This window comes from Pavona decussata, unplaced genomic scaffold (genome assembly GCF_977016875.1).
Source record: "Pavona decussata unplaced genomic scaffold, jaPavDecu1.1 SCAFFOLD_96, whole genome shotgun sequence".
Lineage (NCBI taxonomy): Eukaryota > Metazoa > Cnidaria > Anthozoa > Scleractinia > Agariciidae > Pavona > Pavona decussata.
The window spans coordinates 801,051-817,416 of NW_028145513.1; the positions used below are offsets into that span (position 1 = coordinate 801,051).

General features: G+C 40.4%; 4 protein-coding genes and 1 long non-coding RNA gene across 7 annotated transcripts in view; 3 read left to right on the forward strand and 2 right to left on the reverse strand.

Annotated features, from left to right (window-relative positions):
- The window catches only part of LOC146472802 (protein LTO1 homolog), a 188,647-nt gene that overhangs the window by 162,375 nt on the left and 9,906 nt on the right, over window positions 1-16,366 (forward strand). The window lies entirely within an intron of this gene.
- The window catches only part of LOC146472807 (uncharacterized), a 151,299-nt gene that overhangs the window by 125,027 nt on the left and 9,906 nt on the right, over window positions 1-16,366 (forward strand). The gene's annotated exons all lie outside the window — the stretch shown is intronic.
- The window catches only part of LOC146472817 (protein LTO1 homolog), a 74,144-nt gene that overhangs the window by 35,577 nt on the left and 22,201 nt on the right, over window positions 1-16,366 (forward strand). The window lies entirely within an intron of this gene.
- LOC146472819 (microfibril-associated glycoprotein 4-like) lies at window positions 1,410-2,969 on the reverse strand. The gene is made up of 3 exons (XM_085119038.1): window positions 2,612-2,969; window positions 2,105-2,485; window positions 1,410-1,825 (listed from the first exon to the last, which is right to left on the reverse strand). The coding sequence occupies exons 1-3, from the start codon at window positions 2,787-2,789 to the stop codon at window positions 1,560-1,562; spliced, it is 825 nt and encodes a 274-aa protein (XP_084975164.1). The 5' UTR covers window positions 2,790-2,969; the 3' UTR covers window positions 1,410-1,559.
- On the reverse strand, window positions 14,123-15,829 carry LOC146472820 (microfibril-associated glycoprotein 4-like). Its single transcript, XM_085119048.1, has 3 exons — window positions 15,275-15,829; window positions 14,774-15,154; window positions 14,123-14,490 (listed from the first exon to the last, which is right to left on the reverse strand). The coding sequence occupies exons 1-3, from the start codon at window positions 15,447-15,449 to the stop codon at window positions 14,228-14,230; spliced, it is 819 nt and encodes a 272-aa protein (XP_084975174.1). The 5' UTR covers window positions 15,450-15,829; the 3' UTR covers window positions 14,123-14,227.

Genomic DNA, 16,366 nt, shown 5'->3' on the forward strand with positions numbered 1-16,366 from the left:
CCGTTCCCTTCAGGTCATTTTCTATATGATTTTACCCTCGATAACTCGAACTCCCGATAAATCGATCCATTTTCAATTTCCCTTGAAAGTTCGAGTTATCGGGAGTCGACGGTACTTTCCAGAGTTTGAACAGCTAATCAGAGTGCACAACAAGCACTACCCACTTGGTAATTGTCAGTGATTGTTATCAGATAAATCGCTATCCAGTGGATAAAATGTACTCCAACTAATACCTTTTATCCACTGTATAAAGTTATCCACTCTTTGAACAATTGGCGCCAGCTGATCAATTTTGTTGCACAAGCCAACCCAGAAGTAACCCAACCATTTATTGAAAATAAGCCTGTCTGAAGGCCTCGGATTACTGTCATGTAAAGCACCACAGCGATGCACAAGTAATTTTATGGTTAGAAATAAATATAATTATTGATGTGGAATAATGAATAAAATAAATGTGAATTTCAGTGGCACATCCACAGAGTGGCTAGTCGTCCACTGTTTCCAGGTTGAATAGGAATTTGGAAATGTTGGTTTTTGTGGAGGAAGGAGAACCGGATTACCCGGAGAAAAACCCTCGGAGCAGGGACGAGAACTAACAACAAACTCAACCCAGATATGGCGTCAACTCCGGGAATCAAGCCCGGGCCACATTGATGGGAGGCGAGTGCTTAATCTCGTACCCAGATCTCCATTTCGACACTCCCGAACCGACTGAGATCAGGGTACGAGATTAGCAAGTGCTCTCACAACTGCACCATCCCTACTCGCCCTGTGCATATGACAAACAAATCATTTTTCTTCCCTTCAGTGTATTAATTAGGATAGCGGAAACACAGACGTTATTAGGGAGCTTAAGCACAGACGTTCGTGAGTCACGGAGGGCAACCGGAAGTAGAATGTTTCCTTTTTTGGCGAGTTTTTGCTCCTCACAACGGACGGGAAGAGGTCTTGTTGGACGTCTGTGGCTTGACGTTACAAACGCAATGGCGCCAAAATGCTTCAAAAGGAAAAAATTCGACTTCCGCGTACCGTCCGTGGCTCACGAACGTCTTTGGTTAAGCTCCTTATTTTTTTGTTATTTCCCCTGCTAACTTTGCATTTTTTTTATTTAAATCAAAGAAAATGTTATAAAAATAAAAATTATTAGAAAAATTATATACAAGGGCAAAGTTGTTATTCCAATAGAAATGCCCTTGACATATTTTGTCTTTTCAGACCGTCGGGAAGTCACCGGATAATGTTAAAGTGTCCCATAAAGAATTATTCAACTAATCCGTCTTAAGTTGAACTAAACTGAAAATGCCTTGTCCATTCCATTTGTTACTGGTCTTCCGGCTGCCACTTCTAACCGTGAAAGATACAAAAACTGAGAAATAGATAAAAAAACGAAAGAAGACTGAACAGAGAAGTTAGGTTTTCAGATAATCAGCTTTATTCACCAAAAAATACCCATTACAATGATGAAACAGAAACGATTCCCGCTCTGCGAGTTTTGTGATTTTGAAGAGCTCTTTAGAACCAGAGGTGGTTATGAAGATGCAAAGACAAAAGTCAAAAGTTTAAAACTTCTCTGGTCTGATCTTCATCTCAGCTCTCTTCGCAGAGTAGTATTCTCCTTTCCAATGATACCAGTTGACACCGTCAGCGTATGATGAGTGCTTGCCATGATGATACAAGCCGTTCAGATTGGAAGCGTGGCAGGCATCGTACCACCAGGCTCCTTTGTAGGACACGGCACAGTTACTTGACACGCTGCCGTCATTGTCCCGATCTTTGGTTGTAAATGCATAGCCACGATGACGAGAAAGGGAATCTCCAGCAGTTCCTGAAAGAAAATTTTACATTTTACGTTCAGTTCCAAGAAGATAAACAACCACAGAATCCCATAATGATTATCATGAGTGCTCAGAGAGTGAAAGGTGCTTTAGCGTGGCTCACAAACGTTTCAAATTCACTACTGATCTGAAGACATCGGCCACTTCTGGATAGCGCTGTGTTGGTTCAACCTCATTCGCAAAGTCGCTTCTCCTCCTTTCTCGAAGGAGGAGACGAAGGGTCCCCCTTGGGACGACAAGGGACGCGTTTGCTTTAAAAGAGTGCTCACCCGAGTAAGTTCCAAGACTCAGCTGATACTTTGATCTCTCGCTTGTAACAGCAAAGTGATCGTACTCAGCATAGGCAGTCTTCCCTTTTGTGTCTTCCAGATCCACACGAAGTCTGTTTCGTGCGCTTCTAGTCAGCCGGTTTATCTTGTCCAATCCCAGCCAAAACTCGCCATTCAGGTTACCAAAGCCCAGTTTGTAGTCGTGCCAACCGCGGTAGAAATTGACCGAGCCGTCCAGTCTCCTCTGGAACACTGTCCACCCCCCACCGGCTGTTGTTTGGTCACAGAACACATCAAACGAGCCTGAACCATCAGGATCGATTGTATAAACACCACTGATCTTTCTGCCGGATTTGTACAGCTCAGCACAGTTCTTGTAGACTGAAAAAAAAGAAAGACAAACATCGAATTTGATCTGAATTATCTCTTGAATGGTTCTCTGAAAATCATCAGCAGCATTGAACTTCCTGTTCACAAGTGAAATGGCAAATAAATGCAATTTCTCACCTTGATTACTACTTTCCAATTTTTTCTGAATGTCTGTGAGCTGCATTTTCATGCCTTTCACAAGGTTGCACACAGTGTTGCAATCACATTTAGCGCCGTTTGTAGCTGGACTGAAGGTCGATACAATCAAAACCAACAACGAAAAACAACCTGAGATAGCAAAAAACATCGTGAGCATGTGAGCGAGTGTCTTAATGAGGCCACTGTTGCTGCTGACACAGTGTTTTACCCACACCGAGCAAGCGGGAATGACGTAGGCTTACATAATTTTTCACGAGACTTTTCGCGTTAGGAGAGTTTTGCACTTTGTACCTTGAATTTAATTGACTAAATTTCCACGTAAGGCGGACTGAAATGAAATTGGCTCGATTACTATTATTCTTTAGCATGATGCTTTTCTCTGTGGTTTTTAAAAGAATCACTCCCCACTTTTCGACTTCAAATAAAGTTTTACCTAATTATACCTTATGGCTGGTGGAATGGGTGGAAAAGACGAAGATGAAAAAGAAAAATGAACGAGAATATTAGCGCGCATAGACTAACTGACTCTAATTAATACAGAGCAAGAGCCTTATCACGGAGTGGTTTCATCCCCTGATATCCGGTCCCTTTCTTCATCTAAGGGTTGAAGTTTATTAAAATTGCTTGTAAGGATAATCTCTTTGCAAGGGACCGAACCGAGAGTTCGCTATCGAGCGAAAGATTTTTTTATCCCTAGCGCAAACAAAAACACAAGTTATTAATTCACCTACTTTATATTGATATCAAATTGTCAATGTTTTAAAAACTTAACCCGATTTCAGGCGTTATTTTCATTAAACGAAAACTACACAAAACGAACGAAATGGTGCGACCAACCGACCGTCTTTATCTTTCGGTTTTTGTGCTGAGTATCCACGACAGGCGACTAAAAGCACATGCTGACGAATCTTCCCAACACATAAAAGCGGTCCATTTTGTCACTGCTATACACATCCCTTAAAAAAACCATAGCAAGAATTTTTCTCCATTAGTTTAAGTTAAAAAGGTAAGGATGACTTCGAAACTCGTTTTCAAAGTTCGTCTGCTGCAGGTTCATTCGTTTCTTTTTCGCGTTTTAAAATGTTTACTTTCAGTTTACCGAGACTGCATGTATTCTGGCAAAATTTGCATTTGAGAATTCGGCGAAATCAGTTACCCAACAGCAGGGAAAAAATGTTTTGAAGCCACTGATTCGAAGGCAAATTTCAACGAACATGTTCACTTCATTATGTTGTACCGATTGTTTTTCTAATGTTATCTAGAAGTTTCAAAAGCTCAGTTTACGCTCATTCTGTTTATACACGAATTAAAACTCACAACGAAATTTAATTACTTATTAATCGGGCTACAATTTTTGCCGGTAACATATCATAAATAAACAGTTGGGCCGTCTAACTGACGTCTTTGGCTGTGCAAGATAAAACAATATTTTAAAACTGAAATAATAGCAGGAGCCCACCTGATCATATTGTGAAATAAAGCCGAAAAACTGGAAATAATGATATAAAAAAGAAATGAAAGTCAATGATCCCACTTCATGGTTGAATGTCCATTTCAAATCCTTTATATTACTAGATCTGAAAGTACATTCTACACCCTTTAACTATCCTTATAGTGACCTGTATTGTGGAGACTTTAGGGATAAAATGTCAAATGACAAAAGAAAATTGATTCCTTCTTCGGTCGATCAAATGTCGACGTTGTTTGTTGTAACTATATTCTCAGACCTCAAGCATTTTTACAGTGAAATTGAAACATCACTGTTGACTAGATTCAGCTCGATTCATACTGATTAATTCACTCAAGGCTTCCATTACATGTCATAAAGTGCAAAAAGTGAATAACTGTCATTTAAGTTAACTGACAAAACTCTGATTCTAAGTAACTGAGAACAAAGAGTAAAACGGAGAGTTTAGTATTGACATCAAGTTTCTAGTGTTTTGTGCTGTTGATAAATTAAAGTTAAAATTGCTTTTGCTACTCAGCTCTTGCTCATAATCGCTTCAATGAATCCGCCGCTTCACTATATTTACATTTAGCCGCATTCAGCCGTAAACGGATCCTGTCAATTAATTGCTTTGTTTTCATGCTTTGAGTTACTTGCTAAACAATAATACTACAAAAAGCCAGCTGTACTTGTTCTGCTCGGACAACGAACTTTTAAAAATAATTCAAAAGCTTAAAAGCGCTTTCTAGTGCGTCATAAATATGCACAAATATGCCTTGTTGTCGTTACTAAACTACTATTTCGCCATTGAAATGGTACTGTACTTAGGTTAATCTATCTGCCATATTAATTTTTAGTTTTCTTTTAAAACCGCACGGTGTGACATATTCTCGGTAAAATCAATGAGTTATTTTCAGTCGAACCTTCACATATCAATTTTTGTCAATACAATAGCTGTTAATTTATTTATCGGCGTTAGCTCTGTTCACCCGGGTATTAATCCGCCCAGGTTTAAGGTGATCCCCGCAAAATAAAAGTTGTCGTGAAATTTTTCTCAAACTTTCTGTGATTATATTGTTCACTATGATGTATTGTTTTGAGAATTGTAATAAGAAAGATAGGTCACCACGAACGAGCTACCATCCACTCAATCAATACCTTATAATCGCTTGATTGAAGGACAGTTCCACTTGAAGTGCTCTTAGGCCCCGTTTATATGGAGAAACGTTGTCCCGGGTAGAGGGGTTACTCGCCTACCCGAGCTACCCTCAGGCGAGCCAACTTTTCCTACATTTCCTTACAAAACTTGGCGAACCGTTTACATGAGAAACAAACAGTTGGCTTAGCTGGAAGGGTGACCCGCATAGCTGAGTCACCCTCTTTCGATGGTAGGGTCACCCTCCTAGCCGGGCCAACTCCATATAAACACTTTGGCTCGCCCAGCCGGGTCAACTTCGTCGAGGCGAGACAATCAGAGCATGCGCAAGCGCTGTTGGCTCGGGCAAAGGGGTCAACTTTTTTCTCATATAAACGCTCGCTGAAGTTGACTCGGCTGGGAGGGTGACCATCTTTCCCGGGACAACTCTCCATATAAACGGCGACTTAGCTAGGTTTATGCAATATTAAAACAAAGGGTTCACTCTAGGCACTTCAAGTGCACTTGCCACTTATCGGCAGCATCCAAGCGGAGAGGATAAAAGGAATAAACTGCACTTGCATTTGCAAAAGTCACAAAAGGTTGGCATGCTGTCGGCGAAGAAGTAATTCTTTGAGGAATCCACAACGTACCACCGTAAAGACGAGAAGATGGCGTTGCACTCTCAACTGTCATTGGATTTTTTCGCAATCAGTCCTGCATGTCATTTCAGCGAAAGGAAAATCTTGTTATTGGTGTCTTCATAGTGGAGCGTATGCTATGTTTTCGAGTTATAAAAGTTTAAGAAATACTTACATCAATTTGTAGTCGACGGAGTCGTCCTCCAGTCCTGTTAGGAATTTATATAGTTCTAAAGAACGCCATGTTTGGGCTACGTATTGTCAAAAAAAACCCACAAGCGCTTGCCGCCAAAATCCCGCCATCAGGGTCGCCGTGGCCATCAGAATATTTTGGGTGAGGAATGAAAAATTGACAATCAAGTAATTGGTTTGCCATGTTCTGATTGGATAAGTGCGTAAGGAAGGTTTGGACCTCACTTGAGACCTCACTTCGACTCTTTGAAGTACCCTTCAATTACACTTGAGGTGCCTAGTGTGAACTCACCTATTCACTTTCAGAAAAGAGTTTTTTTGATGAGTTATTGCCATGTCTGGTGGTAACAGAGGGTACATAGACAAATTAAGGACGGTGCCTACTATTGTTACTGCGCATACGTTCTGCGCATCTCGATATACTCGGGTTTCCTATGGGTGGTGCCTACTAGTACAGAAATTTTTTGCGCGGTTTTAAACTATACGGAGAAAGCAGAACTCAGCAAATGCTTTTGGTATCTCAAAAGAAAATTGGGGGTAACCATGCATTTTTCAGAGATAATTAAGCTTCAATTTAGGAAAAAATCCCATACATTGCTTTACATTTTGGCGCTTTTTAGAGATATTATTGCTTAGTTATCTCTGAAAAATGCATGGTTACCCCCAATTTTCTTTTTGGATTACAATAGCCCTTGCTAAGATCTGCTTTCCCCGCATAGTCATAAACCGCACAAAAATACTTCGATATTAGTAGGCACCGTCCTTAAAGCGGAACATAACATAGAAAAACGATAAACATAAAATGCATGAGGCATAATCGGAAATTAAAGATGAAGTTCTTGGCAGGGAAGCACAGTATTAAGCAGTATCGACCCAAAACGTTACTTGCGTGCGAGTTCTCGGTATCGCCCGCGAGTGATGGGTGTAAAAGCCGGCCGGATCCTCATAGACTCATGAAGAGACGAGTTATCTACCGAGTGATAGCACACGGCTTATTCCAAAAAACTATGGCACACTGTACAACAAATTCTCCCTTATATAAAGGGCTTGTATCTGCTTCATATAATCCGAAATGATCTAAACACTCCATGTAAACACACTCAGGATACAATATCTCTCTCTCCCCCCCCCCCCCCCTCCCCACCCCATTTTAGGGATAGCTGTTCCATCCTTATATTGGAAAACATGTTCCCATCTCAATAGTAACTTTGTTATCAACTGTCATTACGGTGCCTAATGTTCTTCCTTAATCCTAATTCTTTAATTTCTAAAAGTACCCTCTGCAATTGTTCATGTGATATAATCAGTCAAAAAAGGTTTTTTCTGAATTCTCCTTGGTCTTCCAAGGCTCTCCTGCACCCTGGTGGTCTCTCGGACTACAGGAGTCATTGGTAGTAAGTCTTCCTGCGGGCTTCTGTCAACACCATTCGTTTGTTATGTCAGCGCAGCTCTCTTCCATAGTTGTCTCCTGCCCAGCTGGGTTTTCTTGCATAGATGTTTCCTCTTCAGAAGTATGCTGGGTAGCAGATTCAGATAACTGACTGGCCAGCAGTCTTGAGAAGTGACTCTCTCCAATCCCCACAATGGCTACTTGGATCACGCATATCGTCCTGGTGCATGATGGCTTAAGCTAATTTAAGCTGACCTGAGTCTTGTCAAATCTCTCGGCCATCTGTAATACGTCTCGCAGTGATGGTAGAGCCACTGATCTTGGTCACGGTGTAGAAGACAGGTTCATATGGAGTTGACCATTTGTCCCACATCCTCTGTCTTAGCAGGACATAATCTCCTAAAATGAAGTTGTGCTCCTTGAAATTTGCGTTCTGACGTTTCATCGTCCCCTTGTACTGTCTATCCTCAGTTCATCGATCTGTTTGTCCTGTTTGCTTCTTCCCCTGTCCGATATGGGATGACCAAGCTTGGTTCTGATAGGTCTGTACATCATGTATTGATAAGGTGAAACGCCAGTTGCTGGGTGTGGTGTATTTCTGTACGCCATCAACATGTCCTCGATAGGCCATGTTCCTCTCAGGTCCTGCTTTCCCTTGCAGATTGGCAATTTACTCTGTTTTGTTGACAACTTACATAAATTTCTACAAACTTGCCCATTCGCTCTGGGATGTCCAGGTGTAACTCGAGGATGTTGAAATCCTTCTTCTTCCGCAAAGTCCGAATATTCAGCTTTTGAGCTAAACGGAGGTCCAGTGTCTGACAATACTCGTCTCGGGGTACCATGGTGAGCAAACATCTTCTGCTTTTCTTTAGTCTGTTTGAATCCGGTTGAGGATACAACTTCTACCTCTGGGTAACGGGTTTTCTGGTCAATAGGCATTAAGTTATAATGTTCATCGGGGTAGGGTCCACCAAAATCAACTGAGACTTGTTCCCATGGTCCTTTGGCAATAACGGATGTTTTGATAGCTTTCTTCCTGCGGTCTACGGTTGCAACTTGATAATCAAATCAGTGTCCTATTGTTTGTAGCCTACGTGTAGCCGTACCCACCCTTCGGGGGGTGGGTACGGCTACACGTAGGCTATATTGTTTGGTCAATGATAATGTTCATACCAGGAAACCGGCAATACTTCGCACGAAGCATTTGTTTTGTCTTTGTCGTCCCCCGGTGTCCCAACTGGTGATCTGTCTTAATAACTTTCTGCTGCAAGCTTGTTGGTAGGACAATCCTTTCCATACGGAATATAAGACCTTGTGCCTGACAGAGCTCTTCTTTCAGAGGATAGAATGGTGCCAAGTCAACATCCCTTCTGACAGCTTTCCCACTCTTCTAATGGTCTGGCTCAATTTGTACAAAGTTCCATCTCGCCGTGTCTCTTCCTTAATCCTATCCAATACAACTGCAGGTTCGGGCAGAATGGTTGTTTTCAAAACTTTCTCAGTTTCATTGTTTCCCATGAAAGATAGTGGGTATCTGAACAAGAAATCGAGAGGATAAGCTTCATCTTTCCAGGGCTCATATTTTATTTCAAAGTCTACATTCTGCATGTCCATAACCCACTTTCCGATTCGTGGTGGAAGCTTTGCCGTACCTTTGTTAAACAATGGTAAAAGTGGTTTGTGCACCGTAAAAATATATGGTGAATCGTGGTGTCCCAAGGAGGTACATACTAAATCGATCTTTGGCCCATTTTACGCATAGTGGTGGGTGCAAAAGCCGCCCGGATCCTTATAGACTCATGAAGAGACGAGTTATCTACAACAGCACACTGCTTCATATAATCACTCTAGGCACTACAAGTGCACTTGCCACTTATCAGCAGCATCCAAACGGAGAGGTTAAATGGAATAAACTGAACTTGCATTTGCAAAAGGTTGGCATGCTGTCGTCGAAGAAGAAAACAGACCATGTTAGCAACGTCCGCCCTAATGACATAAGAAATTATACGCGGTACTGTAACAATGCTAATGCAATTCAATGAAATCGGTATGAATGGTTTTCAAGGAGACTCGAAAGGGGACTTGATTGTTGCATGCATACCACATTCAACGTCTAGGAGAAAGTTACGCAGTAGAATTTTCTGTAGATGAGAAAATGCCTTTTATGAAATAACACAAGATCTACTGGATAACTTTTTGTGATATTACCAAAGGAATTAAATAATTTAGAGAGCTTTCCCACCAAGCAATAAAAACGGTAGGTCAGTGACTTAGTTTTTGAGATAATTTGCAAAAACTGAAATTTAATGGTCCTTTCTTAAGGCTGACTGTTGCCATGGTTACCACTATGACGTCACAGCTAGCCTAAAAGTATTGCCCAACAACTGAGTATACGAAGCTGTTTATAGTTTGTCTACATGATCAAAAACAATTTTTTTATAATCTTTCATCATTTCACAAACACTACAACAATGAAAAACCCTGATGATACCGAGTAAGCACCTCAACAGCCGCTTGCTGACCTTGCAATTTTATTCAAAGTGCACTAGAACGTGCTCCAAGAACGGCTTGATTATTATGCTGACTTTGCAGCTCTTGTAGTTTATTGTTTTAAGGAATTTTCAATTTAGGTTATTTTCATTGCTGCATACCAGTTGGTGGTTTGATCTCCAGGGGAGTGACGGGCACTGACGGCTCTTTACCACCAGCGAGTTGCCCATTTGGGTTTTAATTTCTCCTGTTGTATAAAGTTGTTCCAAGCGCGAGAGAATCGTTAAGTCTGCAGGAGAGGGAAAAACCTGAGTAATAAAGGAAAGATTTCACACAGCAAAGACAGCCAACAACGAAATGATGTTTCAATTAGTTTTGATCCATGGTTTGGTCAAATATCCACAACTGTGAAAGAATGTTTTTTGTTTTTCTAGAAAAGAAGCATTAAAGAATAAACAAGTTTCAAACTATATTCTTTGAAAAAATGAAAAGGTTATGGAAAAACAGATGGTAGGAAAGGATGAGAGTGCAAAGTTCGTGTACGAGTTGCATAAAACTTCACGTCAGACATAACTGCGTAGGTGTATTCAGTAATAAAATGCTCTGGATCAGGCCGTTAGAAATAAAAGTTATTCTTTTCGGAATTTATGATATTCAATTTTTTCACACTTTGACAAATTATGTAATTCTAGAATGGAAACATCATCTTTATCTTTGTAAATTAAATGAAAATTCTTCGTCTGCGGGATTTTTGGTGCAAACGAACAAAAACATTGGCTTGTGAAATCGAACCTTATATTGCTACGCAGGGGAAAAGACAAACGCTCCTTTTGTACAGTAAGTGGGTCCTCTACTCCAACTCATATCACCTTGAATAGCTGTTGTCTATCCTTACTTATTTCGTGTACTTAAGTTGTCGTTTCTATTCTTTGCTTTCTTTTAAGTGTTTTTCACCGCCCAGTTGTAAATTTTGTATTAGTGTTTTTGTAATTATAAATCTGTAATTTAAAAATTTAAAAAAAAACCTAGAAAGAGATAAAAAACAAAAACAAAAGAAGACTGAACAGAGAAGTTAAGTTTTCAGATACTCAGCTTTATTCACCAAAATATCTATTACAATAATGAAACAGAAATGATTACCGCTCTGTTTTGTGATTATATACTGAAGAACTCTTTGGAACAAGAGGTGGTTGTCACAAGGCCTATTTCTCCGTCATGTAAGAAATTCAATCTCTAAGAAATCGAGAAGTGTTTTTAGTTTAGAGCTTTCAGGAAATTGATCATCTTTACATGTGAATTACTCGTCAAAATGAATGTTTATTCAGCCGCGCTCGTAAGGTGTTTTGGAGTAAAAGATGAAGCCGACCCGTTAGCGTATAGCAAAAGTTCCGATCGTTATTGCGTTATGAACGAAAGCTTTTTAAATACAGGTTCTTAGATTTTCCTGTTCTAACAACCTTTCGGTAAACATTCGGGAGTTAGTTACTGTAATAATTGTACAGTTCCAGGGTAATATGCTAATAGCCAACTCTTAGTGTTATCAGTTGTCTCATTTCCCGAGTTTCAATATCCTTTCTTAGGCTGGATTTTTAATAACGACGTGTTTAGCTATTTGCTCTACTTTAAAACTAATTTTAGTTGAAATGCTTACCGAACTTAACTAATATTCTCTGGACATATAAAAGAAGGCCGTACGTTGTACACAGTAACTCGACCAGCTGTCATTGTCTCGATCTTTGGTTGAAATTGGGACGCCGCGATGATAAGAAAGGGAATCTCCAGCAGTTCCTAAAAGAAAATGTTTCATTTTAAATTCAGTTCTAAGAAGATAAACAACAACAGCAACCCATTATCGTGAATGCTCAGATCCTGAGAAGTGCTTTAGCGTGGCTCTGAAACGTCAAGTTTAAATTGATTACTGATCTTAAGACACAGGCCACTTCTGGATATAAACCGCATTCGCAAAGTCGCTTCTCCTCCTTTCTCGAAAGGGGAGGTGACGCGACCCTTGGGACGAGGAGGGACGCATTTGCTTTAAAAGAGTGCTCACCCGAGTAAGTTCCAAGATTCAGATTCAGTCTTTTCTTTGTGTCTTCCAGATCCTCAGGAAGTCTATTTTGTGCACTTCTTTTCAGGCGGTTTATCTTGTCCAGTCCCAGCGAAAACCCGCCATTCAGGTTATCAAAGCCCAGTTTGCAGTTGTATCTATCAAATCGATCTCAGAGTACTCATGTCAATGGAACTCTGTCTGACTACCTTCCTATCAGTTGTGGGGTCTCACAAGGATCGGCTGTACTTGGACACTTATTGTTTCTCATTTATATTAATGACCTACAAGAGTGTGAGCTCACATCATTTGTACTTATGTATGCTGATCAGTGATACCTCCCTTACTCTCTCTGCCAATGGCCCCACAACTCTTGAAGAAAAGTTAAATAAAAGCAGAGATAAGGTCCAATCCAATAAACCCACATTATCTGACAATAAAAATCTGCGATAAAATATTGTAAAACATAGCACGACGTTTCGACGTTTCGAGAACGTCACTATCAAGTGAAAGTAAAATAATAAATTCGAGTATATATAGTGAAGAGATGTTGTACATAAGAACAATAAGATCCAATTTAAACCCCCAGAGCGACTCCATTAGAGCCAAACTCTTTCTTTAACTTTCAATTTATTCATCTCTTCACTATATTTACTCGATTTCATTATTTTACTTACACTTGATAATGACGTTCTGGAAATGTCGAAACGTCGTACTATGTTTTACAATATTTTATCGCAGATTTTTATTGTCAAATGTTTTACCAAATCCTTATCTATTCGAAACCCACATAAAATGTCAAAAAGACAAAATATATGATTATTGGAAAAGCTCACCAAACCAACACTGAATAGCGCAAGATTGACTGCAACGCGCATCGATTTTTTTGTAAATCTGTTCAATCTTTAACAGAATCCTGTCTTGTTTAGATGCAGAAACCTCCCTACGCGAGTGAAAAAGGGTCCAATTTGACCCCCTGTAGCATGTCTTTCGCTCCATATCGTTATTGCTTCCGCTACTTGAAAAGAATAGGGACCTCCAGATTTGACTACAAGTACGAGGACGCAACGGGAACTGAGGAGAGAGAGTTCTGGGAATGCCAGACTGATTTGAAATTTGAAAGTCGTACTTGCACTCAAACTCGTTCTCCTGCGTACTCTGATCTGAAGGTCCGATCTACAGCAATAGTTTTGTGGCCAAAGATAAGAAAGGTAATTTAGACCAGTAGCCAAACCAAAATTTTAACCTCTTAATAATAGCCTCTGATGTATTTGTTCAAGGAATTTTTAAATACTTCCCAACTTTCTCTCTGTTTAAAACAAGTGCCGATTAAAATTGCCAAATTATATTCAAATATTTGAAACTCCCCAATTGTTTATGAGTTCGAGTAAAAATTTCAAATTTTACAATGTATCCCTTGTAATATAAATCACTTTTAGGGGGAACCATGCTGTGATGGGGAGCATCCAATCCCAGAGATCTAGAGGGGGTGGGGAGGAGTTATTTATGTTGGTCATCTTGCCTATAACGCACTAAACCGAAATCCGATCCTAGTCGTTTCATGGTAAAGAACCAGTGTTGAGTACCAACGTTGCAGCCGGATACTTGCCATTGCAGAGTATGGACGAAGAAAACTTTTCATTTTACTAGTGTCGCAATTTTCATGTTGCACGAAACGTCGTCTTTTGTAACACCACATTTACATTCGAACCTCGCTATGATTTTGGCAGAAATATAAACAGCGATCCTAGGATTGCAAGCATCACTGATGTGTTATGATATGAATTCTCCGAAATCTCCAGGTAAACCATTTCTAGGCTGAAAGATTTCAAATTTTACCTCCCTTTTGAGACCTTGGCGTCTTTCGTCTTTTCAGGGTGAGGAAGTCGCGGATGGTGTAAAAGTGTCCCATGAAGATTTCTGATTGTTCAGCAAATCCGCCCAACGCTGAACTTAACTTAATATTTCCCTTACGTATTGCCGTGTTTTAAAGGAGATTTTAAAATGCCTCGTCCGTTCCATTTGTTACTGGTCTGCTAACCGTGAAAGAAGCAAAAACTGAGAAAGATAAAAAAAAATAAATAAATAAATAAAAAAAAAAAAAACGAAAGAAGACTGAACAGAGATGTTAAGTTTTCACTGAGATGCTCAGCTTTATTCACCAAAATAGCCATTACAATAATGAAACATAAATGATTCCCGCTCCGAACCAGAGGTGGTTATGAAGACGCGAAGACAGAAGTCAGAAGTTTAAAACTTCTCTGGTCTGATCTTCATCTCAGCTCTCTTGGCGGAGTAGTGATATCCTTTCCAATGATACCAGTTGACACCGTCAGCGTATGATGAGTGGTGTCCATGGTGATACAAGCCGTTCAGATTGGAAAGGTGACAGGAACCGTACCACCAGGCTCCTTTGAAGACCACGGCACAGTTTCTCGACCATCTGTCATTGTCCCGATCTTTAGTTGAAAATGAGTGGCCACGATAACCAGAAAGGGCATCTCCAGCAGTTCCTAAAAGAAAATTTTACATTTTACATTCAGTTCCAAGAAAATGAACAACCACAGAATCCCATGATGATTATCATGAGTGCTCAGACAGTGAAAGGTGTTTTAGCGTGGCTCACAAACGTTTCCGGCTGAATTAATACAGATCTGAAGACACAGGCCACTTCTGATTAGCGCTGTGTTGTTTTAACCGCATTTGCAAAGTCGCTTCTCCTCCTTTCTTGAGGGAGGAGACGAAGGGCACCCCTTGGAAGGATAAGGGACTCACTTGCCTTAAAAGAGTGCTCACCCGAGTAAGTTCCAAGACTCAGCTGATATTTAGTTCTCTCGCTTTTAACAGTGAAGTGATCATATTCGGCATAGACCGTCTGCCCTTTTGTGTCTTCCAGATCCACACGAAGTCTGTTTCGTGCGCTATTAGTCAGCCGGTTTATCTTGTCCAGTCCCAGCCAAAACTCGCCATTCAGGTTACCAAAGCCCAGTTTGTAGTCGTTCCAGCCGCGGTAGAAGTTAACCGAGCCGTCTAGCCTCTTCTGGAACACTGTCCATCCCCCACCGGCTGTTGTTTGGTCACAGAACACATCAAACGGGCCTGAACCATCAGGATCGATTGTATAAACACCACTGATCTTTCTGCCGGATTTGTACAGCTCAGCGCAGTTCTTGTAAACTGAAAAAAAGAAAAACAGACATCGAATTTGATCTGAATTATCCCTTGAATGGTTCTCTGAAGATCATCACCAGGAATGAACTTCCTGTTCACAAGTGAAATTGCAGTACAATTTCTCACCTTGATTCCCGCTTCCCAATTTTTTCTGAATGTCTGTGAGCTGCATTTTCATGCCTTTCACAAGGTTGCACACAGTGTTGCAATCACATTTAGCGTTCGTAGCTGGGCTGAAGGTCGATACAATCAACACCAACAACGAAAAACAACCTGAGATAGAAAAAGACATCGTGAGCATGTGAACGAGTGTCTTAATGAGGCCACAGTTGCTGCTGACACAGTTTTTTACCGACACCGAGCAGGTGGGAATGACGTAGGCTTACATCAATTTTGTTGAACTTTGGTTCACGAGACTTTTCGCGTTAGAAGAGATTTGCAATTTGTACCTTGAACTTATCTGAATGAATTTCCACGTAATGAAATTGACTCGATTGTTGTTATTCTTTAGCATGATGGTTTGGTCTGGCGGAATTGGTGGAGAAGAAGAAGAAGATGGCGATGAAAAAGAAAAATGGAAACTGAGAAAAACGAGCCCAGGCTTACTCCCTATTCTAGTAGTAATTCCACGGTGCTTCTTTTCAGATGACGGTTAAATTAAGACCCTCAACCCGGACGATCTCATTCCCAGATGTCTAGCCCTTTTCTTCATCCCGCTAACATTGAAATTTAGTAAATTGCGTGTAAGGATAATCCCCTGGCAAGTGACCCGGCGGAGCAGAGTTCGCAGTCACCGAAAGATGTTCTCCTTTTCAAGTCTTTGCCAGACTCTTACCCCTAATGATGAATTAAACTCAGAGTAAACCTAATTAAATGACATTGAATTGACATACCCTGGACCCGGATTATTTTGTTTGTTCGCATCAGTCTCTTATATTATATTCCTCAGATAGTTGATGAAGTTTACATTTCAGTGAACAGCTGATAGCGAGTAGTCAGGAGTAGTCGACAATTTTCTTTTCGGAAAAACCTGGACCTCAGAGAATTTAAAGTCTATTGCTCACAAAAATACTTTAGTTGAGTTTTGATCCCTACAAAGACAGGAGCAAACACAAGATATTAATTCAACTACTTTACAATAAATATCATATTGTCAATGTCTTAAAAAATGAACCCGTTTTCAGGCGCTATTTTCCGATCAAGCGAAACAACAAGAAA